Source organism: Biomphalaria glabrata, chromosome 12 (assembly GCF_947242115.1).
Source record: "Biomphalaria glabrata chromosome 12, xgBioGlab47.1, whole genome shotgun sequence".
NCBI lineage: Eukaryota > Metazoa > Mollusca > Gastropoda > Planorbidae > Biomphalaria > Biomphalaria glabrata.
Window position 1 is genome coordinate 24,421,623 of NC_074722.1, and position 27,518 is coordinate 24,449,140.

Consider the following 27,518-nt stretch of genomic DNA (forward strand, 5'->3'; position numbering starts at 1 on the left):
TTTATTGGGACCATGTTTTTAAAGACAATCCTCTGAATCTCAAGTTACTTTTAAGCTTCTAAAAAAAAAAAACCAAGAAAATGTAACCAGGACGAATACAGTTGGTTCTCACTACGGCCTGAATGTCGAACCAACCTAGACATGGATTATTTGTCAAAACGAAAGAAATAATTCAGTGAGTAGCTCATTGGCCCCGAATCTTTCCCTTCAGTGATGGTCACTAATGAAAGACTGTAAAGTGGACATGAAAAGACATGAAGCTACAACTTTAGAACAATGGTTCCTTATTGCATCAGCTCTCTCTGTGTCATCTTTAGTACTAGATACAACTTTAGAACAATGGTTCCTTATTGCATCAACTCTCTGTCATCTTAAGTACTGGCTACAACTTTAGAACAATGGTTCCTTATTGCATCAGCTCTCTTTGTCATCTTTAGTACTGCACTTTTTGTATACGCCCAGTATTCTAAACGCACTCGTTGTAGACCTCGATGTGTCATGGAGAGCTTGATGTATTCTTGAAGCAATACATTTGAATACGCTTATATATGTTTAGAGCACCATTTCGAGCTGATCGGATTCTCAAGTTTTCTGACAACTAAACCAACTTAGCGATTTTAAAAATTCAATTAAAACTGATTTTTGAAATGTGTTATTTCTTCTTAGAATGTACACTCCATCCAAATGTTACTGCCACTTTCTTCCTGTCTTATTTTGAGAACCTTCATAGTTTGTCTTGAAAGTATTTGCAGTTCTGAAGGTGGATACGACTTAAGAAAAGAAAGAATTTGTTAAGGTGGAGAAAAAAAACGTAATAAGTAGGGAAAAGTTTCCTCCCCTGCAGATGCTGTTCCAGGTCGGGTGTTCAATGAAGTATTGGCCAGGTAGTCTGTCAAGTGAGTATTGGCCAGGTAGTTTGTCAAGCCACTGGCTGTGTGAGAGGGAAAGTCTTCCAGCGTTTGATGAGCTATAGTGGTGTTTCGGAGGGGAGTAGTCCTTTGCGTGCGTTCATCCATCAGCTGGAGATTGTTTTCTTTGGTGGACAGGAAGAGAATTTCTTGCCTTGGCGTTCTGTATGTGTTTGATCCTTTGGGGATTTAGTACAACAGCAGCATGTTGGAACAGAGTTATTCTTATTTCACTGGTACGTGCTGGACTCGTCCTACTCTAGCATTGGTGTGTGTGTGTGTGTGTGTGTGTGTGTGTGTGTCTAGACGTGTGCTTGTCTAATTTGACTCTGTTGAGGATCACGACATCTAAAACAAAAAAAAAAACTCCATGCAATGCTGTATTGTAACTTAGTCGCGACATTTCAAACCAAATAGTATTGCTGTATTTTAGCTTTAAACTATTTGTAAGGAGATTGTATTGCTTATTACTTATACAGTTTTCAATGAAAGTAGAACAAGACGTAGACAATGTCGATGAAAAGAAAAACAACTCTTTGAGTTGTTCGTAGTAGACTTGTGATGAGCTCCCCTTGTTAGACTTCAAACAGCATGTGTTACATGTTTAGTTTGTATTAGTGAGATAAAAAAAAAAGACTACAAGAATAAATGTAGGCTACAATTTTCAGCGTAAATCAGCACATTTAGTTGTATGTATCACGTTTGATGGCAAGCTTTCCAAAATAGATGAACTCAAGACATCACTTTTAGAACGTGGAAGAAATTATCTTTTTTTTTTATTGAAGGGGGTGCGGTTAAAAAATGTCTGTGTAGGCTTCCTTGCTACTTGATCCACTCGACCTAGCCTGTGTTCTCTCCCCCTCTATATTATTAGCTTTCGTCTAAAGTCAATCAAAGTCTAGGCTCTAGATTTTAGTCTACGTACATATAGTCTAGATTCTATTCGATTCCCACAAGAGAAATGGTATGTGGATTAGTCATTGTACTAGTCATCTATCAGCTCTGCACTGTTAGCGTTCACTCAGTGGCATCTCGAGAGTCGACGAATTCCAGCTAGGACTATTTTTAGACTAGAGGTAGAAAAAAAAAAGGGCGGAGGATTCCGTTTTTTTTTTGTTTTTTTTTTTTACATATAATCGGCGTACGTCATAGTTGATGTATAGTTCCTGGGGTCTACAGATGTGTGTCAGGTAGGAGCTTGAGGGCGGGGGTAAGGATAAAACATGAGAAGTGCGTCTTTCTGAGAGAGAGAGAGAGAGAGAGAGGAGTTGTCTAGTTAGAGTATATATGGTCTGAATCTGTTTATTTTGTCCATTACTGTTTCAAATGTGTGAATCTGAAGCTTGTGGACACCGTTTATGGTCGTTGCTGTTTGGGTTGTATCCACGCGTCATTCATTCCCAAAAGATCTCTCTAGACCCAACCCTCAAGTAGCGTGTGTCTTCCTTAAAGTTTGCGTTGAATTTGCGGTCCCACTATCCCCCCCCCCCCACCCCATTTGCTCAAAACTATCTGAAGTAATTCTGAGCGAAATTTAAAAAAAAGGGGGGTGGGGGGAATTGTATTGTTAATGAAATATGCTGGTGAGATAGTAACACATAACTAATGTGTCAAATATCAGATGTGTTGAAGTTTTGTCTCACCTTTTACATGTTTTTTTAAATAGAGCCATCCCAACCGGAAATACTTGTGTTATAAAAACGTTTCATTTCTAATTAACCCCCCCCCCCCTTTATCATTCTTCACAATACAAGAAAGCATTGAACCCTATTTTATCTCTCGGCTATTTTTAGTACTGTTGGAAATTAACTGTTGTTTCTCGAAGTGTAAACATTCTGTTTATTATCTATATACACAATTAAAACTACTTAGTTATAATTTAGTGAGGACACTTTGTCTACTTTTTGTTTTTCCCTGGACACATGCATAATCTTTGATACTCACCAAAATAAAAAGTGTGCAATCTACTGGTTAATTTAAAGCTGAACCATCTCTATCAACATGACCATGACAGATACATTGTTAGGATCCAGCACTGACCCAGAGTGGCAGGGATTGACAGATAAACTTAGAAATAGCCTTAGAACTATATGACTTTGATTTTGTTAATATTGAGCAGGGTGGACATATAATGTATTGTAGTAGATACTAATGCAAATGCTAAGTTTTGTAATTAGTGTCTTGGAAGGTCTAATTTGGAATGATTGCTGTAAAACACCCATTATTGAACGATTATTTTATATAAGGACCAACCAGTTATATTAGCTACTTCTCACTGCCAGATCTCATAAATACCTACAGCCTAAAATTTTCATTCACCATTCATTTCTCTATCTTTGACTTAATCCAAGTTCTATAAATGATTTTCTATTTTTGCACCTGTTCAATATTTTGTTCACCACTTCCCTACAACTTTCTTGGTGCATGTCAAATCTTGTGTTTGAATGAACTGGGTTTGAATCCACTCGAAGGCTGTCTATGATATTGTTGTTTCTTGGCATGTTTGGCATGACCTATTTTCTCTCTTATTGTTACGTTAGTGGAGTACATGTTTCATTAATTGAGAAATATACAACTTAGACCAACTTTATTCCATTACAGTTAGTTAGCACTGAGTCCTGTAAAGTAAATGTACTAATCTATCAGCCACAAATAGATTTGTCACTTAACATTGACTAAGTATCTAAACCAGTTGTTTCTCAGTGAATTTGTTCTTGAGTAGAGATTAACCCCTTAGAGATCAAGTCAAAGTTAAATGTCTTAACACAGTGTTTTAAAAGTGAGCATCCATCTAATAAACTTTTAGTTTTGTTTGTCATAGTCTTTTAATTCCTACAGTATTGAAACATGATTTCTTTTCTGTCCTCTTCTTTAGTCAAGGAGGTGAGTGTGGTCAATGGAGGTGTAGCCGCCAAGCAGCCACCTCCCAAAGTAGCCGCAAAGCCTGGCCAAAGGACTTCAGTGGACAATCTGCTGGATGAGCTGGAAATAGTAGGATCACAGCCTGGAAGGTCAGTCATTTTTTTTTACTTATACAGATTAAACATAGCAGTTCATGAGTGGATGTGAGGTCATCTTTAGACTTTGTGGAGTCAGGGATGTCATAAGTAATCATAAGACTTGTGCCCAGTTGGTGATATCATAAGTAATCATAAGACTTGTGCCCAGTTGGTGATGTCATAAGTAATCATAAGACTTGTGCCCAGTTGGTGATGTCATAAGTAATCATAAGACTTGTGCCCAGTTGGTGATGTCATAAGTAATCATAAGACTTGTGCCCAGTTGGTGATGTCATAAGTAATCATAAGACTTGTGCCCAGTTGGTGATGTCATAAGTAATCATAAGACTTGTGCCCAGTTGGTGATGTCATAAGTAATCATAAGACTTGTGCCCAGTTGGTGATGTCATAAGTAATCATAAGACTTGTTCCCAGTTGGTGATGTCATAAGTATTTATTACACTTGTGTGCTGTTGGTGATGTCATAAGTAATCATAAGACTTGTGCCCAGTTGGTGATGTCATAAGTAATCATAAGACTTGTGCCCAGTTGGTGATGTCATAAGTAATCATAAGACTTGTGCCCAGTTGGTGATGTCATAAGTAATCATAAGACTTGTGCCCAGTTGGTGATGTCATAAGTAATCATAAGACTTGTGCCCAGTTGGTGATGTCATAAGTATTTATTACACTTGTGTGCTGTTGGTGATGTCATAAGTAATCATAAGACTTGTGCCCAGTTGGTGATGTCATAAGTAATCATAAGACTTGTGCCCAGTTGGTGATGTCATAAGTAATCATAAGACTTGTGCCCAGTTGGTGATGTCATAAGTAATCATAAGACTTGTGCCCAGTTGGTGATGTCATAAGTAATCATAAGACTTGTGCCCAGTTGGTGATGTCATAAGTATTTATTACACTTGTGTGCTGTTGGTGATGTCATAAGTAATCATAAGACTTGTGCCCAGTTGGTGATGTCATAAGTAATCATAAGACTTGTGCCCAGTTGGTGATGTCATAAGTAATCATAAGACTTGTGCCCAGTTGGTGATGTCATAAGTAATCATAAGACTTGTGCCCAGTTGGTGATGTCATAAGTAATCATAAGACTTGTGCCCAGTTGGTGATGTCATAAGTAATCATAAGACTTGTGCCCATTTGGTGATGTCATAAGTAATCATAAGAGTCCTGTAAATCTGAACAAAAAATCCCCTTAGTGTCATATGAATTCCAGATTGTCATGAAGCCAAGAAGTGAATGACCACTTTGCCTCCATATCACCTCTTATTTTTGTTTCAGAATACATTTTTGTCTTTTTGTCTACAACAGATTCCCAACAGACCCTCACTACCAGGAGCTAAGCACTGTCACCACCAACCATTCCCAGTACCAACGAGAAGGTGGCCCAGCCTTTATTCATAACTCAGCTCAGTCTTCCACCACTTCATATGCCCACCCTCAAACAGCTTCCACTGCAACCAGGGAGCTAGATGAGCTAATGCTGTCCCTGTCTGAGTTTAAGGTCAGTGACCAAGAGAATCAGCATTGCTATCTTGTCCACTTGAAGTCTGTTCATACAAATTATAATGTCTTACAGCTTTCTTTCAATGCCATATAACTTAAAATCTTCTCACCCCAATGAGGTCATATTTCGGCTGTAACTAAACTTTAATGACCAAAATAAAAATAAACAATTTTCTAATTTAAGAATAAAATGATAATCTTTTACTATCCATGAAGAGATTTGTTTATGACTATTGTGCATTACACATAACAGTACATTATTAGAGCTATCAATTTCTATGCTAGTACATAGACTATACCAGTTTTAATCATTGCCCATCAAACATCACACATTCTTAGCAACTACAACACACTTCTGGAGTTCATTCATGATAGCCTATAGAAATTAAAATGGAATTATCATTCATGTGTATTATACCCTCAAACAGTAAAATGGAATTATTCATTCATGTGTATTATACCCTCAAACAGTAAAATGGAATTGTTCATTCACACACACTTTCACCCATGACAGTGATAATTAACTCTTTATCTCCGTAATTATTTTCCAAGTTCTGTCAGAATTGCTATTTTTTTCACATTTGTACATTCTACCCTGTTATGTTAAAACTTCAATAACATCTTTGTTTGTAATTAGAAAATGTTATATTTGATATAGAATTATAGGAGAATGCATGCTCTTTTTATAAAACACAAAATTAAAGTTTGTAAAATAAAAAAAGTAATTGAATTTAATGGGGTCAAATCAATGATGTATCATTAATTAGGAGAGAAAGTGTTAAGGAAACAACCAACAAACAAACATTTGTTCCTTAACAACTGTAGTAAGTCAGTGTTCAGTCTCTTAATGGCCCATAAACTAGACCAATGGAACACAGCACAACATCGGCCAACCAGAATTCCATTCAACAAACAAACAAGTTGTAGCCTGGGTTATTTAAGTGAACAGAAATTAAACGGGTTCATTTTAAAATCTAATCGTTTCTATATTTTTCTAGTCCTTTGTAATTGTTTATTTTAGTATCTTGATGCACTTCAAGTCATTTTTCTATGGATTTTACAAAAGTGAATTCTTATTTGTATTATTGTTTATTGATTGCTCACTTTTTTCTTTTTTTTTTGTGGATAGCTTCAGAACAAGCCAGAGGTAGATGCCAACCAGGAGCCAGCCTATGCCAAGCCAGTCAAAAAGTCCTCTACCGGAGTGAGTCCCACCAGTCCTTTAGGTCCCAGTCCACTTTCACAGCAAGTCCCAGCTGAACGTCATCAACAGTTCCAGCAGCAGCAGCAGTATCAAGTAAGTGATAACACAGAAGAACAACTTTTTAAGCTTGATACAGTTCATTTGGTCTGACTAAAGTTTACCAGTTAGTTAGATCAAGAAAGACTCTATACTAGAGTGAAAAGGAAAAGTTCAGACATTGAAACAGAGATGTTTTAAGAATGCTGAAGTTGAAACTCAGAAACCTTGGTTTGAAAATGAAACGTGTTGCCATTTGACTATCATACCCCTAGAGCAGAGTGAAAAGTTAGGAAGTTACATTTTAAGGATTAAACTCTGTGAGTCTGTCTCTAATTTCCTAGAAGGGACCAAGCTTCTGTTTTCATGACACAAGATGATTAGATACAGCTTGGTCTAATAACAAACCTCTAGTATAATGTGATTCATCTTGTAATCTAAATCCATTCCTGTTACTTCACTATTCCATTTTGTAAATGGTCTAAAATATAATGTTGGTGAATGTTGTAAAAAACAAATATCCACATTTCTGTCTTTTTTGTATTAGGTGATAGAATAAAAATTATCAAAGAAAACAGCTGTCTTCCAGTAGGCTTGTCTGTTGTATGTCTGTATTTGTCTAATGCATCTTGTAAACGTAATATGATAATCACAATAAAAACAATACCTATGTGAGCTTAACAAATTTGATTAGGATACATTCTCAGATTCACTGTTTTTAACATAGACTATCTTCCATAGCTTGCCTAATGGATTCTTAATGTTATTTATGTAATGATCATTTCTTGTGTGAAAACAGCTTAACTATATCCAAATTTGAGATAATTAAGTTTTGAATCACCTAAAGGTAAATGCTAAAACAACTCCATTTCATGGTCACAGAGTTAGTAAAGTTTGCTCTTAGATTTACTAAATAACCCTAAATAACTGTTGTCTGGATCATACCAAACAGTTACACTGCTTAACTTTTTTTTCTGTTTCTGTTCTTCTAGATTCAGCGAGAGAACGGTCAGTTGGAGAGTATGCTAGGGGACCTCCAGTCAGACATGAATAGACAAGGAGTCAACACCAAGCAGAAAGGTGTCTGTGCTGCTTGTCAGAAATCCATTGTTGGCCAGGTATAATACCAATAAATAAACAATTAATACATTTAGACATAATAGCTAAAAAATTCTAAAAGTAATTAGTGTATTTTTTTTTTCAAAAGTTAACTCCTCTTGCTGAAAGGTTACTTATGTATAATTGATTATGTTTCAGGTTATCGCTGCACTTGGCCGCACATGGCATGTGGAGCACTTTGTCTGTGCCCACTGTGAAGTTCCTTTGGGCACAAGGAATTTCTATGAGCGGGATTCTTTAGCCTACTGCGAAGTAGACTATCACCAGCTGTTTGCCCCAAGGTGTGCTTATTGTAATGGCCCTATCGTTGATGTGAGTAGTTCTTGTTTAGCTGAGTTACAAAATACACATTCTTACCACATTCAGTGCTGCTGTACTGGCCCAGGAAATAATACAGACGTTGAGAATTAGTGTAATATTTCAGTAGTGTACTATTTTATTTGATCTTAAATGTCGTTCATTTACTTTTACAATGTGAAAACAAAATTTAAATTATAACATTTCAATTAACAATGTTTCTTTCTTTTTTTTTTAAAGTAAATAAACTAAAATAAAATACTTTAATTTGAAAAACTAATTGAATTCTTAAAAACTCCACCACTACTTGTGAATTTTGAATTTTTAGCGGGAAAAAGACGCTATTAGTTTTGTGCGAAATGTCAGTCTGTCCGTCCCGTTTAGATCTCGTAAACTAGAAAAGATATTGAAAATCCGACATCACAATATTTTAGACCATTCAAAGTTCTGATGCAACGGCTACTTTTTTTTTTTTTTGAAAGCAAAAATCTAATTTTTAAAATCAGCTATGCAAGCAGTTTTTTAAAGAGAAAAAGCTAATTAGTATGCATTATAAGTTAGACCTAATTTAAAACGAATAGTAATCTTGTAAACTTCATTTTCCTGAACATATTTTGTAATGTGGAATGTTGTATCTTTTTTTATTGAGCCTTTTCAAAATATTTAGATCAATTATAAGACATTAGTTAGGCCAGGGGAGGTGCGGTGGCTGAGCGGTAAAGCGCTTGGCTTCTGAACCGGGGGTCCCAGGTTCGAATCCTGGTGAAGACTGGGATTTTCAACTTTGGAATCTTTGGGCGCCTCTGAGTCCACTCAGCTCTAATGGGTACCTGACATTAGTTGGGGAAAAGTAAAGGTGGTTGGTCGTTGTGTTGGCTACATGACACCCTCGTTAACCATAGGCCACAAAAACAGATGAACTTTACATCATCTGCCCTATAGACCAAAAGGTCTAAAAGGGGAACTAGTTAGGCCAGGTTCATATCTAACTTTACATTCACTTTCACATATCCTTTGATCTGCAGGACCGTTGGGGCACTACACAAGATCTGTTAAATCTCTTTCTCCATTCTTATCTCTCATTTGTCTTTGATATAATTTCATTTGGATGTTCTTTCTGAAAATATTGAAGCCTGCCTGGGTGGACCACTTCGGGGGCCGATTTTGAGTTTGTGTTTCCACACAAACTGTCTTTTGTAACCTTGTTTATATATTGTTATTAATGAAGTCTTTTTAATTTTCTTCACCTTTTAAAAAATTATATTGAGTCTGCTAGGTTTTTATTACAAATCATAGAAAAAAGGTTAGTTAAAAATGTTGGTGATAGCCTGAAGACTTGTAATGTCTTGAATAAAAATATTTTAGATGAACTTGTGACCTTGTGTCTTCCTTGTGTTTCAGAAATGTATCACAGCACTTGAGAAAATGTGGCACCCAGAGCACTTCTTCTGTGCCCAGTGTGGGCGTCTGTTTGGGGAGGAAGACTTTCATGAGAAGAATGGGAAAGCTTACTGCAGGTGTGTGGCAGTCAGTGCTGTTTTATTTTGTTTCATTGACTTGTTGCCAAGTTTTAAAGAAATCTTTTTATTTCCACTGCTGGCGAATCACTTTTTCATTGTGTATTCTGGAATTCAATGATTCATTAAATTCTCGTTTAAGAGAAGGCATCATTTGATGCTCCTAACCATTCAGTTCACTATTGAAACAAAATGTTTTCAAGATTTTTATTTTACACTAGTCGACCGGCGGCATAGCTTACGCCGCTATTTTGCAGGGCTGGTCTTAGGCCACTGCAACCTATGTGACCGAAGGATCCGCACTTTCATGGAACCCGCGCTAATTTAAGGTGTATAAATTATTAAATTAAACCATTTTATAAGTTAAAACAGATTTCCCGCGCACTCCTGTCGATTTACCAGGAGCTCTTGGAAATCTCCCGAAATTGCAAAATATACGAAAAAGTCCTTAAAATATACGGAAATACATAGTAAAAAATTGTCATTCAATATGGAAAACGTCAATCCTACGCGCTATTAATAAAAACGGCATTATGCATTAGCCGTTATTGTGTAATCAGGTGAAAGAAGCTTCTCGCGCCTCGAACTAATGAAGAATTACTTGATGTCAACAATTCTCAAAGATAGATTGAAACATTTGGTAATTCTTGCTATTGAGCGGGATCTATGTGGGAAACAGAATTATTATGATATACTGTATGACTTTGCTACACGCAAGGCTCGTAAAGTAATTCTGTATGTAGTAAAGAATGAATAAAATGCATAGACAAATTCATTTTCTAATACAAACTCTTAAATTTGACTTATTGTCCGCTTCCCTACCCAAACTTGGCCCTGCGAAATCCGTTTCGAATAGGGCCCCACAATGCTTAAGTTTATGTCCGGCCCTGCTATTTAGTGTTAATAAAATGTTTTACATGTTTCGGATGTTCCTTCAGAGTTGACGATAGTTAACTTCCTAGTCCAAACTTCCTGCATGGGATGGGAGCGGGCAGGGTATGACAGTCCAGCGCGCAGCCATCCATAGCGAGCTGTGAAAACGTGTTTTCCTCACCCCCCCCCTCTTGTTTTTTTTTCGTGGGGTGACTATCCGCAGAAATAAGACAGTGATTTTCCCTTTACTTCTTGTTTGATCTGATTAGGGAAGAAGAGAATTATATATATAGATTTGTACTTTGATGTGATTTGTTAACTTTGGAGACAACCTTATTTAGACCTTACTGTTTACCTAACTTATTGCAAATGACAATTAAAAAAATTTGATTAAAATGTAACTTTATAAATTTTAGTTAGAAATGCCTGTACATTAATGTGGCAAATGCTAATTTTTTGTGTGTGTGTGAACCAGGGAGGACTACTTCCAGATGTTTGCCCCCAAGTGTGGAGGCTGTGCCAAGCCCATCATGGATAACTACATCTCTGCACTGAACAGGCAGTGGCACCCAGAGTGCTTTGTCTGTTGGGTGAGTATCATCTACTGTGTAGGCCATACATTCAATAGCATTCATACTCTAAAAATAATTTTCTAGCACAGAATTGCCTTTCAAATGATTTTTGAAGAATGTGTGATATCAAAGGGGGCTTGAGCTCAAAACCTGCCTTGAGCTGAGTTTGCTATTCAACTCCAGCAACACAGAAGCCTTCTCCCTGATACTCTCTTCCCCCACTGATCCACAAAAGAGACCTAAACCTACCACATTGAGCTTGCTTATAAGCATGAAGGTTGTGCTACACAAAATCAATTTATAAAGTAATAGGGAAAAATTACTAACCAAAAAATGTTTGTGAACTAAGTGACATAATAGCTCTTCAATTTTTACTTTCTTAGCCTCAGATGTCAGCAAACTATTAGCTTCTTACATTGTAGTGTAGATGAATAAATGTCATTATGTTGAACACTATTTGGTCAATGTAATTACTTATCCCTAAGTCTGTTAAACCATTGGGGCACCACACATGATCTGTTGACTGTCTCGATTCCTGTCTTTTCAATGACAGACCAGTCCATTCTTTGATGTTGTCTTCTCATCACTTTCTCTGTCTGCCTTTTCTTTTCCTGATATGTTCTCTGAAGGAAGGTCTTTGCGGTCCCTGAGGACCTCCATAAAATAGGAGAAAATATTTTTAGTACATAGCTTCTTAAAGTTTGAAATATATTACATTTATTTAGTTGATGGATTTCTTTGGTCATCTGGTTTAGACTCATTCTTTGTAGGTTTTGTAACAGAACTTTCTTTTGTTTTTGATTCTTCAGTTCCTTTACATTAATTTGATTACTTGTAATATATCATGTAGAGTAGATCCATTCAGTCTTATTAATTTTCAACTTACAATCAGTTTCAGCTTTTAAACGACTCAATTACACTATTGGACTCGCTACAAAAATTATATATTCATTTCATAATTTAGTATTTATAAAGACATTCTTTTTCATTTTTCTTGAATGAATGTGAAAATAATTCATTCATAATTAATGACAATGCGTACAACTCTATCTCAATCATCTGCTAACACTATGCAATAACTCCATTCACATTTTCTAATTAATTAATTTTTGTTATGGTACAGTTTTTTATTTTTTAAAATATTTCTTTTATAGGAATGCAGAGCTACATTTGGCGTAGGTAGTTTCTTTGACTATGAAGGATTACCTTACTGTGAGACTCACTACCACGCCAAGAAAGGCTCCCTATGCGCCAGCTGTGAAAAGCCCATCACTGGCCGCTGCATCACGGCCATGTTCAAAAAGTTCCATCCTGAGCACTTTGTCTGCGCATTCTGTCTGAAGCAGCTTAACAAGGGCACGTTCAAGGAACAGAATGACAAGCCTTACTGCCATCCATGTTTTGTGAAACTGTTTGGTTAAAGCCTTTAATTTCATGTACTTTTTTTATAACTATATTTGTATATAAATCATTTATATTTACATGTTTCTCTTAATATATATATATATTATGACATTATATGCGCTATAGATTGTATATGTATATATTTATACAGTTATATATACATATTTTTTTTTTCATTCTAATAACTAGCAATTAATGACTAATCAATGAAGTACTCAAAGAGTATTTTGGTTGATATGAATCAATGTCCAAAGATTGGCTTCGCCTTTAAAGTAGTCAAAAGAACCAATGAATAACATGATTCAGCTCTAATGACTTAATGAACAGTTTCATGTGTGCAGAAAGTATTTAGCTTTTAGAAAAAGATATCTGTAGAGAATAAAAGTTGAAAACACAAATGGATATTGTTCTGGCTACGTAGTGACTGAAGGGAAATCTGGAGTTCACATTCTGATGGATCTTGAGATTTTGTACAAATCTTGGATTCTGTCTGTCTGGATTCTTTGACACTTTTTGTTTGTTCCTTTACTTCCCATTCTAGGATGGAGTTGAATTTTGCCCACAATTGTTTATTGTTGATGAATCAATCCAAAAATTAACCAATTAGTGGTTATTACTTCATTTTGTTTTGTTTAGGAAAATAGGAACTGGTGAGATAAATTTTGCAATATTGAGACATTGAATGGTGCTCTCACTTCACTCAATATAAACTTTGTTTTAAAAAAAAAAAAAGTCTATTTTTATATTTTGTTTGTTAATTATGGGCTTTTGGGTGTACTTCAGTTTTTAAAATTGATACCTGACAGTTTTTTGGGTAAAGTCTTATAACAATGTAAAATGTTGACTATAGAGACAGGTCACAGAGGGAACTACTAGATCACTTGCACCAGAGAACCTTATCTCACCTTCCATCTCACCTGCTATCTCACCTGCTATCCCACTTACTATCTCACCTACTATCTCAGGATTTTCTTGAAAACAGAACCAAACTTGTAATTCATGTAAAATTTTGAATCTATTTTTAGCCAACATTTCACCCATCACAAGAATTAAAATGAAACATTGGAACAAGATTTGAACTCACTTTCTGTCACTAAAACATTGCTGTCAAAAATTGTAAATCCTTGTTAATTGTTATCTTTTTCTTTTTTTTTTGTAAACCTTGCTGGAACACTCTCTTACGAATATAGCCTTGATTCGTATTAGTTCCTCTGTAAACACAAGACTAGAAATACAGAACCTAGTATTGAACTAAGAAACACTCTAGTAGTTGAACACATTTTTTTCTTTGCCAGAAGTCTCAGTCTTTCTGGCTGCATTGAGTAGAAGCATTGAGTGGAAGTGCAGTATCAAACATCTTTCACATTTGACCAACATTGGCAATAGGAGAGTTTCTAGACATGATGTAGACATAGTATAGGCCTTTGAGGTGTTCCTAAAAAGCTAGTCACATCAACTAAAATGTTAGGGTCATGAACTAAAAAGAAGTCACATGACCTAGTGTTATTTTGGATTGTTATACTTTCTTCCAGACCTGGACACCCCCCCCCCCACACACACACACACACCAATTCCCCTTCCTCCTTTTTTTGTTCTATAGACAATGATACAGCAAAAAGTTTTGTATAAAACAAATTGTTTTGTTGCTCTTGATTTTACATTCTGGTTTGTTTTACCTGCTGGAGTTTTTTTTATTTGTTTGTAATGAATTTCTATACATTTTATTAGCAACTTGATTCTGTTCAATTTCTGTTTTTGTCATTGTTAAGGATAGTTTACTATAGTGGGAATAGTTTGTTTTGGTTTATATTTTGTGTTGTATAAACCAAAACTTAGGTTTGTGTGTTATCTAAAAGAATTCTTTTACTACTAAATATAAATAGAATCTAATGACACTTGTCATTTTCTTGGTTTGATTTGGCAATAACTGTTCTTGTTACATTCTATAGAAACTATCTCAGCCTTGCTGATATTACATGCTGAATTCATGAGTTAGATTGCACTTGATTCATGATTCATCTGTTTGTTGTGGATTGTCACATGACTACAATGATTAAATTACATGAAATGTATTTGGCCTGAAGTCATGATGGATGAGTGTTCCATTTACGGACATGTTTGTATTAGTCAGTGACAACAATGCAAGCTTTTCCAAACATTACTGTCATCATGTCATTTCTTTTTGTTCTGCTGACAATATGTTTTTTTTTTGTTTTTTGTTGTACTTTTTATAACATCAAATCAAGAACTCAATCTCACTGCTTTTAAACTATGTTCCATTAGTGGAATAATGGGAAGCCACTGTTAGGGTTTATCATTTAAAAAAAAACAAACAACTGCTCATATGCTCATATTTCAGCTGTACATTGAAGCTAATATAATTTCTTTATGTTAACCCTAAAATACTTGGGCAAAGCTTGCTTACTGTTCAACCTACAATGTAAATTTGTGATAAAAATATATTTTATTATGGGTTGGAGACAAAATAATGACATCTATGAATCTACTTTTCTTGTTTCCCAATCTGCTCTGCAGTTCAAACATTGAACATAGAACATTGAACTACTCAGAAGAAACAAAAATAGTGTGTCTTCAACAGTATAATTTTATGTTTTTTTTCTTTCGTGTGAGTTCTAAGTACTGGTTTGCTTGTTGACAAAATCTGTTTGTCAATAGAAAAAACTACAATGCCATTGTTTTGTGTGTTATAAATCATGTGATTGATATCTTATGTAAAAGTTCAACACTAAATCTATTGAAGCCTTTCTTAAATTTCTGTTTTATAACAATTGAAACTAAAACTAACAGATAGATTAGAACTGTGTGCCTTGAAATTTGTTTTGTCTAGATCTGTAGAAGGTTGAAACATATTTTGTTTAGATCTGTAGAAAGTTGAAACATGTTTTGTTTAGATCTGTAGAAGGTTGAAACATGTTTTGTTTAGATCTGTAGAAGGTTGAAACATGTTTTGTTTAGATTTATAGAGGTTGAGAAATGTTTTCAATTCTTTGATTGTGGAGCTTGTGATACTTGTTGTGTGTTGTGCTCTACTCAAGTGGTAATATGTCTAGTCAGTGACATGCACATGTGTCACTTGGACACACATTGGGATAAATGACCAAGTGAAACTGATTCAAGGTTAGGACCAACATGTTTTGGCAATTTGCTGTTTGCTTAGCTGTGCTCCTAATTATTTCAAGTTACCTGCCTGCATTAATTTTTTTTTATTTGCCTGAAAATGTTAAATTCATATCTGGAATGTCATTCACTTAACAAATTTACTTGACTTCAATTTCCATAGTCTGACCTTTCTGGTCTACAACATTAAAATAACCCCAACTAATATCTTTTGATTGCAGATCTTCTGGTCTGTCAGAAAATGTACATTTTACTATGGACAGGTAAGGTTAAGGATACAGTGGTTGGCTTATTGTGTGAATTATTTCCTAAGCCAACTCTTTCTTCTTTATCTCTGCTGTTTACAGTATATAGCAATCTTTATTTCAACCCTTCTGTGCTCTTTATTGGTTGCTCTTCAGACAGTCCACATGACCCGTTACCCTTCTGATGGAATGATGACCAGGCCAATGGCTCTATTTAATCAAGGTTAATTCAATGTACACTTTTGTCCCTTCACTTGGAAGCCATTATCAGATGTATACTTTAGGGTCAAGAAAATGTTTTATTTTGTTGATTTTTAGCAGAACTTCAAAATGATATTCACTCTAAATCTGCAACTTGTCAATTTATGGAACTGCTTGTACAAATGAACTTTTATCACAATAACAATTATTTATTTCTTTCAATTATTTTGGTTGATTCTAAAAGCTTGTGAAGAGAATCATTAAATAAACAACACAAATATATATTTCTTTTTTCTTGTCTTGTTCTGTTAAAAATAAGCTTTTAAATAATTGCACTGAACTGATTTTGATTGCTGTCTTTAATTTGGAGTCTTTTACTGCTCACTATGGGTAAAGGTGACTCAAAGTGTTTTTTATTGTACAGCTGTTTCATCCTGGGATCTCTGCAAAAAGACAAGATCTTCACCATTTACTTACTTAGCTGTGTAAGGCTGGGAGAGTGTTTTAGTGTGATTCAAAGTTCTTTCTTTCCATTAAACTTGTACTAATTAATATTATTCAAATGTTTTCCTTTTTTAAAAGTGTTTTTGAGTTAAGAAATTTAATTTAGAAATTTCTAAGTAAAGTTTGGGGTCTAAATTGTATACATTTTATTAACAGTAAATAAATAAATGAGCTTATGTTATAGTATTTAGCTTTTAAATGCAAATTGGCTTAGCTATTATCTTTGCTAGTGATAGGCAAAAGTTAACTAAAAAGTCACAAGCCAGTAATCCAGTCTAGTATTTAAAAAAATAATGATGCAATCAACAACTATTTTGTCCATCTGCATTTGAGGAGGAATTGGTAAAGATGTTTGTGGATGTTATGAGACCAATATCTGCACTTAAATTTTAGTGGCTTGAGGGACATTTTGCTCAGCAATTTTGCCAAAGTATTTTCTACCAAGCTTCTCTGCATTTATATGGCCTCCTTCAGTTGCTAAGCAACTATGGATCGTCCCATAGAAATGAGATGAATGCCTGGGTATTAGCTATGGTCGGAACGATATCACCCACACTGCAGTTCCCCGCCGCCTCCACACAGCTGATCTTTGCAAAGGAACGTCAAGGACCATTTTAGTTTGGAACACATGACGTCACAGCTTGTTAGGCAGGATGTATGCTGTTAACTCCCTAAGGGTTGCTAGTTCTTGATTTTTCATCAGGGTTGACTCCTGAAGCTTTTCTGATGTTTGGGTATAGCTGCAAGTCTTGAAACAGTGTCCATAAAATGGCATTCATTGGTGTTACATTACACTCTACTGATCCAGTCACACTCCAGATAGTATCTTCTGCTTTGGCTTGTTAAAGATTCAAAGGCAACAAATTGGATATGATAAATTGGCAAAAAATCTAGCCTTCATTATCTATGGTAGCGGGCAGGGTATGAGACCGGAATCTGAGCTTTTTTTTAAAAAAATATTTTTTAGATTTTTTTTGTTTTAAAGTTTAAACTTGGTTGTAATTTAGTATTAAAAAATTTAGTTTAGTTCCCACCACTAATCTTGACCAACAAATCTTAACATATTTGCACAATAAAACACAACACATTTTGAAACAAACACAATACAATATTTTTTTTCCAAATGTTTATTTTTTTTATTATTTTTATTAAAGGAAAAAAAAAAGGAGTGCGCATGACAACTTTGAATCAGTTTGAAATAAACCAAGCAATAATCAAAATAAAAACTTGAGTTTTGTAATGTCAAGGAAATCAAATGAATGATGATAAGAAATATTGGAATATCTACATCATTAATGTCAACCTGTCAGCTGTGTGAGTCTGTACACAATCCAAGGATGGCTTCATGGGTCTCTAGTACTTACTGACCATAGTCTTGGACAAAATAAATAGATTACATAGTAACACTGGCAGGGGCCTTCTTGGAAGCGAGGGAACAATTGTGTCCATTTTCTTCTCTCATCTAAAACATTGACACATTTGTACAGTAGCAAACAATTTAATGCTTCACTAATTTTGAAAAAAAAAATGAGTTTAAAATTTTGGCACAAAGCAGAAAAAAACAAAAGAATAATCTGAGACATTGTTACCCTTCAAACATAAAAAAAAACAAGGAATAAAATGAAACTCAGGGAGAAACTCAGACTTTATTTGTGGTCCAGCATCGACTATCACTAGCAACAGTTTCAAAAACACACTTTCTCTCTAGAGTTATAGATTACAAAATAAAGACCAAAAACTTTCTAAATTTAGTCTCACAAAAAAAATGTAAGCCATATTTTGTATATATGTATGATACAAAAAAATAAAAAAATTAAAGTGTCACATACAAACTATAGTTCAGGAAATGTAGTTGTAATTGGTATTACTATTAATAGTTGATTTTCATTTTAGTTTAATATCTTCATTTATAGAATATTGTCTTATCAAGAGATTCTATTTTCACAGAAGTGAAATTCTATTTTTTTAAGTTTTTTTTTAAACATTTGTATATTTTCTCTTCCAATGATTGGTTGAACTGATAACTATGGACCATCATGTCAGTTCATTCTCACACACTTCAATAACTAAGTGGATGGAAAACTCCTGCTATACAGGTTTGCTGCCATTTAAAAAGGTTTCCTTTTCACCAAATTGGTTTTCGATGTTTTGTCATAAAAAAAAAAGAAAAAGAAAAGAGCTATATAAAAATGATTGTTGATCTACCTTAAGCTTTCTTAGTTCACTGAAAAGCAGGAAAACTATTTATGTTTTTTACCCAGCTTTCCCATCGTGAGTTTCAAAGTATCCATCTGGATCACATCCACAACAATTATTGAACCCTATTCACAATTTTATCATGTGAATGTATCAAAGACTTTTCTCTATAAACCATTCAAATGATCACATTCTCAGAAGTTACTTTGACTTTTTTTTTTTTGTCTATATGTTCAGCTACAGAAAATAAACACAAATATCTAGAAGAATATTTCATTGCACTTTTAGTATCCATTAAACAAAGCCCCCAAACCACAAAATCAGACTATGTTTGTCAAATATACAGAGTCATTGAATAAAAGGAAAATAATGAATACTCCTCTCCAGACATCTGAAGAGTGTTTAAATTATTTTTAATGGAATAAAAACAGATCTTCATTGTAATAGATCAGATTTGTAACACTGAAATGACTATAGAAAAATGTGATAGGCTTAAGAAACTTATGAACCTCATAGATAATGTCAATGAAATGTATTCATATTTACCAGATGTGAAGTAACTTTTATTATTATTTGTTTAAATTTCTTACTAATTTTAATCAAAATTTAATCTAACAAAATCATCTAACCCACACTTATTATTCTAGCTCATGTTGAAACTTGTTTTGCAGTAAATCATTTCTAGAATAATGACATCAGTTGCTAGTTTTTATTGGCCAAATGTTAAGTGCAACATAGGAAGACATTTTCATAAAAAGAAAGATTTTGTTTAGATCATCAATTACTCTATCATGAAAACCCTATGAGGAAAAAAAAACAACAATAAAATAAACTAAGTGAAAACAAAAACATGCACAGACAATCTTTATTGCCACTTTAAAACAAACTTACTCACAATTATTTTTTAACTGCTGTTTACTGTAAGTAAGTAAAAAAAATACAGCTTAATTTATATTTTAAAATAAGGCAGAAAATAGCAATCTGATAAAAAAAAAAAAAAAAGCAAAAACAGAAAAAAATAATCAAGCTGTGGTTTCAGTTGGAAATAAATATAGAATTTAATGACAAACAAAAACTGACATCAATTACCCCATTCTCCAAGTGTTTTATTTTTAGATGAAAAACTGTTCACAGATTTTAAATGACAAGTTATTCAATGCCAATATTGATGTTTATGTTGTGGAAATGTGTAGCAAGAACATAATAGAAAGCGGACCATTAATATCAATTGATAGGGAATAGATTGAAAAAAAAATTTAAAAAAGACATTTGCACCAATTGATGATTAGTAAATATAGAAACAAGAAACCCTGTAGATCGATTACAATAATTATACATATGCATGTAGATATATATATATATATAAAGATACATTATATATATTGACAAAACAGAATCATTATATCATGTGCAATACATTATATGAGATATTTTCATTTTATTGAGAGAAGGTTTAAACAAAAGCAGCCCTAGATAAATTGATTGTTATTTAGACCAGGCTTCCTACAATTAGATTTATAATATAACAAAAAACTTTTTTTTAACAAGTTATGGCAAATTTGAAAAAGTGTATAGGCCAACATTTAAAAACAAAAGGTAGGGCCTATATTTATTTAAAACAAATCCATGAACATTTCCTTTCCAAAAGTTGTGTAAGTGTGTTCAACTGTTTCATTAAACATCAAACATGAGAGAAATATGAAACTATTGCTTTATTATCTTCGATTCAACAATTGTTTCGTCACAAAACCGATTTTTCCCTTGTCATCCAAAACAATTAAGAAAAAATAAATTAAAAAAAAATGTTATTAAGCAATTGATGAATAATTTTTATTAATTTTATTTTATAAGTAATTATAATTCAAGTTGAAAAAGAAGTCAAACTTGTAGAATACTAATTGGACTTTTAGTGTTTAAAACTTTTGTTTCAAAAAAAAATTCCACTTAGTGCAGAATCATTACAAACTGTCCAATCAAATGAAAGATCAAACATCCAGATCACAGAGTAACATTCATCAGTTTGTTAATTTACTCAAATCTAGATTCAAAATAAATAAACATTTGTATATCACAATACAATTACATCCTTTTTTTCTCTATTACCCATTCACAAAAACTTTGATCGGAAAATTGTGACTTGATTTTCACACTCTTAAATAGAAACAAAAATTTTTTTTACTATGATGATTTTTTATGACAATCTTTTTATCAGAACAAAAACTTGTGCCATTAAAGCAATTGCATAGTAAAAAGAAAAAAAAAACTACAGAAGATTGGAATAAGTAATGATTTAATGGTCTAAATATTTCTTTGCTCGTTATAAAAAAATACAGACAATGATTATTTTAAATAAATGACTATTCATTTCCTACTTATGAGATCAGTCCATTCTATTGGTACTTTCACTTAAGTACAAAGTGTAACAAGACATTGGGAAGAAGGGACAAAGCAAATGAAATTTAAAAAAAAAATATATAAATCTTAAAATAATAAAAATTCCTAATTTTCAAAGGAAGAGTAAAATCAGAAAATGAAATTCTTGAAATAAATGCTACAAGATTGTTATTTTATACTTTCATTATATTTCTTCAACTAATTGCCCTGATAGCAAAGAAAAAACAATTTACCCATATTTATAAACGTTTGATGAATTTTGAACATTTCTTAAAAAATAATGTTACATCCTAGTCCTTCAACTTATGTCAATATTTTCTTGCCATAAAAATGTAGGCCATATTTTCAGTAAGCCATAGTGCAAGTATAGCTATCAATAAAAAATTCAGTAAAAAATGTCCTATTTATTTATAAATGTGATGTTCAACTATTTAAATGAATATATTATGTATTAGTAGCCAATGTAGGACAATTTTACTTCATTTTTAGTTTTTTTTTATGCATTGATAATACAATTTTAAGTGAAAGCTATTTGGATACATTAAAAATTGGCAAAGATTCTGTGATGAAGCTCTATGTTTTATTTACATTTTTGTCTCATATTAACAAAATGATTAGAATCTATTTTAGAAAGCTCAATTTATATTTAGAAATTGTGTGAAAGCATAAAAAATATTTATAAATGTTGGCTACTTGTATATACAGAAAATAAGAATTAAAAAAAAAAGAAATACACAGAACTTTGTTCTTAAAGGACTCTAATTTAAAATTTAAAGAGCGTAAAATAATAACTATATATAAATAAGTTGTTTTAAAATGAATTCCTTTAAAGTTAAGCATAAAATAAAAAACTTCTTGTCTGATTTGAATTATTAGCCAAACAAAACAATAAACACACACACACACAATTTAACATATAAATAAATGTCTGTAAAATAAGTGTGAATATATTACCAGGATATTTGTAAAAATATATATATATGAATATTCATAAACATAGTTATCATGTGAAGCAGACTTACAGATTAAATTATAAAAAAGGAAAAATGAAGCGAGACAGTTCAGTCAATGATCCAAAAGTAAAATGTCAAGTTGATATGTGGACACTGATGTGGACATTGATGTGGATACGAAATGTTACATTTCATTCACAAATACACACACACACACAAACTAACTAGAAATAAAAGAAACTCTGTTCAATAGAGTTTAAAACATCACTTTTCTTCAGAATGAAAAAGATTTTCTTAGTTTAATAATGAACATAGCAGACAGACTTGAAGTTTTGTTCTTAGCCAAAATTCCTTTTAACTACTACCGGTATTATCCTTTTTCTAATACTCATATAATATTTTATTTTTCTGTAAAAGACATTTAAAAGTGAATAGAGATTATTGTATACAATTTCACAATCTCTAATTACCCAATTGTGTTTTTTTAAATTTAATTCTTTTGCAAAATAAAATTTATCATGTTAAAATCTTATGTACCATAAAAATTAAGTGGCAGTTATCAAACACATGGTAATTTTTAATCTTTTTTTATTTCATAAAAATTCTATTGATTTTAAATAAAAGCTAAAAAAAAAAGAAATGAAATATTACTAAATGATAATTTTAAATATATGCAAAATAAGTAAATGATGTCATTTTGAAAATAAATAAATGAACAAAATTGTTTTAGTCATAACAATGAGGTGACAAATGATTCATATCACATAGAAGAGTAAATAACACCATCATTAATAGAATCTTAACAACAAGGTGACATTAAGAACAAAGAAAACAAAAATATTGGTTGATATTCACAGTAGGTCATTGTTGATATTTATATTGTACACAATGTTGTAAGCCTGTAAGACGAAGCTGGCAGAAGTCAATTGACATTTTTTATTCATCAATGACACTAGACACAAACACTTGCTGGTAATTAGTTGGTCATGTGACAGTACTTCCAGGGTCACAATTGAGGCATTCAGTCATTAACGCCTTCTTGAAATACAAGCATGCATGAGATTGGAAGGAATAAAAAAAAAAAAGGGGGTCCATGAAGAGTTTACCAATGACCTAGGACTGGACAGCTAGACATGGACTCAGATACCATGTGATTAGCATTTCAAGCACTACAGGACTGTGTTAAGTATCTATCAGAAATAATGATCCCCAAATCTTCTTCATTTTATATGGCACTGAGACCAAATCTTTGACATTAGTTCAATGTAGATTTTTTTTCACATGATTTTAAAAATTTTCTTTAATTTAGGAGAAAATCAACAAGATATTGACCCCCCAAAAAATCACATTTACAAAAGAACAACAAGTTGTGATCATTTACAATTTATATGCTGCAGGACATTCTTTTGCAAGAATAAGTGTTTTAGATTATAAAGATTTTGTGACTTTTCAATATAGTACCAAAAAAAAAAATCAAAAAAATCAATTGATTTAAGTATTATAAATATGTTATTGTTTCTAAGTATTTGTTTCTTTTAATATTTCCATAAATGATCCAAAGATATTTCTTTTGCTAGTCTATTAACAAATTACAAAAAAAATTTTTTTTTCTGAAAAAAAGCCTTAATTTGAAAGGCTTAGAGGAGAACAGAATTACTGACTGGACATGGCTTATCTGACTTATCTATTTATTTGAATAAACTCACATTCAATTTCTTTAACATCAACACAAATATACAAAATTATTGCTTGTTTTTTCAATTTTTTTTTCTCTTTTAAATATGGAATAAGACAAAGTCATATTTAGTCATGAATAAGTTTTAGTGGTTTATAAGGGAGAGAACCAAAGGAAAAACAAAGGGAAACAATATGTTGGGTAATGATATATCAGACAATTCTGTACAATTTTATCATTTATATATTATATATACAAGAAATAAACTTGAAAGAAAAAAAAAAAATTGCAAAAAGGGAAAAAAAAAAAAGTTGAAAAGGTTGGAAGCCAGTTGTTCAATAAGGTGGTTTAGTCCAGAAGATGGTGCACAGTGAAATAAATAAGTCTCATCACATGATTCTTGGTTTAACAAATGTGTTTTGCATTGTAATCAGAGATGACACATTGAAGGAAGAGATCTCAGTGAAGCTCCAAGTCTTGGCTTCTTTTGTTCTAAATTTAGAAGTAATATGCTCAACTTGTTCAATACAGCACAACTATAAATAAAATTAGATGTTCTATAAATATGTGATACAATATCAATTTGTGGATGAGTTTCTGAAAGGAAACAATAAAAAAGGTAAGTACACCAGCGTTATTAGTAGGTAACATTGAATGTTTTGTTTTTAAAGTTAAATATACTGTATGTACACATTGGCCTAGATGTATGGAAACCTTTTTATGGAAGTAAAAAAAAAAAGACCAGTATAACTAGCAAAGTCATATCCTACTGTTCATTCAAATGGTTTGAACAGTTATGATAGATTATTGAACACTTCAATACCTTTGAAGAGTTTTTTTTTTGTTGTTTTTCCTAACTCTCATTAAAAAAACAACAACAAAGCAATAAAAAATAAAACACAAATTTTACACATGTATTTATGGTAAGAGAAGAACACATCAGTGTTTGCCCAAGAATTCTTGGAGCTGAGACATAGGTTAACTTTTAGTTTTAAGCTGACAGTTTCACACACAAGTTTTCTTCAAATTCTTCTTGATATTTGCATCGGTTTTAGAAATGTCTAAGATGGTAAAAAAAAAAATTAAAAAAATTAAAAGTACATTGTCTTAAAGTTATTTTTGACTGGTATTGTTTTTCTGCTATAATGAGATAATAAATAAAAAAATAATGGGCATGGAAATAATTTTAGGTGATAAAGTATGGAATAAATATTTATCAAAACAACAAAAAAAAGTTGTAAAACCTTTGCTGTTTTACAAGGTGTAAAGTTAGTTCATTGCTTAGTACAATATTAAAAAAAAAAAAAAACATCATAAGACTGCATCCACTTCCATTGAGTTGACCCCTGCTGATAAGCACCTTCAGAGCCCAAGTGGAGGGGATCCACAGAAAGATAGTTGGTATTAAAATTTGTGACCTGCTAGTAGAGCATTGGTTAGGGCTTGGGTCTGAAATGAAAAAAAACATATTCAATGAATATAATTATATTTTTATCTAACATGCTTTTGATATGTTAAAATCATTTTTAAAGTTGTTTTTTTACAGTTTATTATATCACTGCTTTTATTTGCATTGATTAAATTTTACTATTATATATAGCTTCCTAAACAGCACAATATATGGTTCCAATTAATCACTAAATACTGCACATAAGTCTTTATCCACTATATACAGATATTTTATTTAGATATATCAGAGGCATTAAAAATGATCAAGTCATAGTACATTAAAAAGGGGAAAAAAGAATGATTAATACAGCAATGTCTATTAATTCTTCTTTATTTCATGTACCTGTCTTTCTCAGACCTTTTTTATCAACACTGACTTAATATAATGTGCTGTTTGAGAATATTTTAATTGTTGAAATTACTTGTTCATCTGATTATAAGACACACTTATTTTTTATTTTTTTTTAATTTGGAAACATCATCCAAGATTATTCTTGTTATTACAGGTAAAGTTACTAACTTGAAACATTCATGCAGGTTTATTAGGAAAATGTGCACTATATCCATCCTTCATTTCATTGAAATAGTTAGCTATGTTTTTTGGTTGTTGTTTTTTTTTTATAATAATTGTAAATGACATTATGCCAACCAAACAAAAAGAGCAAATCAAATTTAAAATTAACTTTAACCATAGACTAAAGCATAATGAAATGAAAAATGATCTAAAACTTTTAGAATCTATTAACATATATTTTTTAATTGACCAAAAACATAAATTAATACAAAAGATGTCATTATATTTTCATTGTATCTGAGGTGTTTTATAAAAACAAAAACTATGTTTATGACTAATGAATTACATGTAGCTAGAAGTCCATTAGAAGTAAATATGTTTTTAGGAAGTATTTCAGTTCAAGGATTGTTGAAAAATTTAGGAGAAACATAATCATCACTAAGGATTCATTGAATCACAAGCAAAGATAAGGGTGACTAAGGATTATATAGATATATAAATATAAGCTTTATTAATTGAATAAATGAGCTATACTAAAGACAAGAATAAACAAACCATTTTCCTGTACATTAGAGCTAATCTTGATAACAACAGTTCTTGAATCTAATCTACTGTTTGTTATGGAAACTAAATCTTAAGTCTTTATATATAAATAGATAGCCTACAATACACAGAGATTAATGCTATTAGTTGGCATTGACCCTCCAAAAGGAAAAACAACAACAGTTCAAAATCATAAAATTTGAAATATTAATTATAGGCTATATGTAAAGCTCAAAATTTAAAACAGAAACATATATCAGTAAGTTGACCCTACACAGAAAAACATGTTGAAAGAACTAAAGACAAGGTTCAGAGACTAATGACCAATCAGATTACATCTAGGCTATATTATGTGCTATAAATAGTGTACACAATGCACTACTAAATGTAAAAAAAAAACAACTAACATGTTTAATCCCCATGACAATCTCTAAAGAATCAAAAGAACTAAAGAACTAAAGAAGAAAGAAAACACTACCTATAGAAACATGGACACTATTCCCAATAAGCCACATCAGAAAATTAAGACTAGTAGAGCTTTGAAAGAAATTCTTGTAAAAATATAAAATTAAAAAAAAAACAACTAAAAATAGACATAACAAAAAAAAAACTATTTAAAAAAAAGTTGGTCTACTAAATAGCCTACAAGTGTGTTTAGTGAGGAGATAAGGGTGGCAATATCGTCTACACTCTAGTGCCAATACCTTGAATTTTTAAAAATCATTTCATTCCTACAATTTAATAAATTGGTCATCCTGTGTCAGTGGAAACCAGCGTTATAAGCTGTGGCTACAAGACCCTGGCAATAACAAATGTTTATACATGTGTCACAATTGTGGGCATCGACCAAATGAAATAGATGATACAGAACATAACATGGTGGTAACAACTTTTTCAAAATTCAGCAAAAAAGACAAAAGCAAATAATAAATATCTAAGAGGTTAAAATATTCAAAGTAATCATTGTTCCAGAATACATAGAAAGCTGAAGCCTCTTTATCACAGGTGAATATGATTAGAGCTATGAGAGCCATAACTGGTGCTACAGTATGTGTTGAGGGTGCTTAGACTTTAGGCAATACAAGAATTTAGGAGTCTTTGGATCCAAATGCAACATAGTAGGCTACTTGCACTAAAAATGTAGTTTCATTTAATGTACTCTTCTCATCAGTCATGTAGCCAGGAAATATTGTCATTCTCAGCTCCAATTTGTTTTTTCTTTACAACCTATCACAGCCTGGCCTAAATCAATAT

The 27,518-nt window shown here is 32.3% G+C and overlaps 2 protein-coding genes across 9 annotated transcripts in view; one reads left to right on the top strand and one right to left on the bottom strand.

Annotated features, from left to right (window-relative positions):
• LOC106061347 (leupaxin-like) overlaps window positions 1–16,593 on the top strand; it is a 46,608-nt gene extending 30,015 nt beyond the window's left edge. For both annotated transcript variants that reach the window (XM_013219442.2, XM_013219443.2), the window contains 8 exons: window positions 3,784–3,919; window positions 5,236–5,428; window positions 6,560–6,727; window positions 7,663–7,788; window positions 7,928–8,101; window positions 9,488–9,603; window positions 10,952–11,066; window positions 12,203–16,593. In XM_013219442.2, the coding sequence (XP_013074896.2) occupies window positions 3,784–3,919; window positions 5,236–5,428; window positions 6,560–6,727; window positions 7,663–7,788; window positions 7,928–8,101; window positions 9,488–9,603; window positions 10,952–11,066; window positions 12,203–12,469 (1,295 nt within the window). In that variant the 3' untranslated portion in view covers window positions 12,470–16,593. The remainder of the gene's footprint in view (window positions 1–3,783; window positions 3,920–5,235; window positions 5,429–6,559; window positions 6,728–7,662; window positions 7,789–7,927; window positions 8,102–9,487; window positions 9,604–10,951; window positions 11,067–12,202) is intronic.
• A 1,574-nt stretch (window positions 16,594–18,167) lies between these two features.
• The window catches only part of LOC106061348 (RNA-binding protein Musashi homolog 2-like), a 291,717-nt gene continuing 282,366 nt past the window's right edge, over window positions 18,168–27,518 (bottom strand). For 6 of the 7 annotated variants that reach the window (XM_056005718.1, XM_056005716.1, XM_056005717.1 and 3 more), the window contains one exon: window positions 18,168–25,207. In XM_056005718.1, coding sequence (XP_055861693.1) covers window positions 25,163–25,207 — 45 coding nt within the window. In that variant the 3' untranslated portion in view covers window positions 18,168–25,162. Of the gene's footprint in view, window positions 25,208–26,968; window positions 27,064–27,518 lie in introns of all 7 variants that reach the window. The other variant, XR_008773920.1, reaches the window with a different exon arrangement.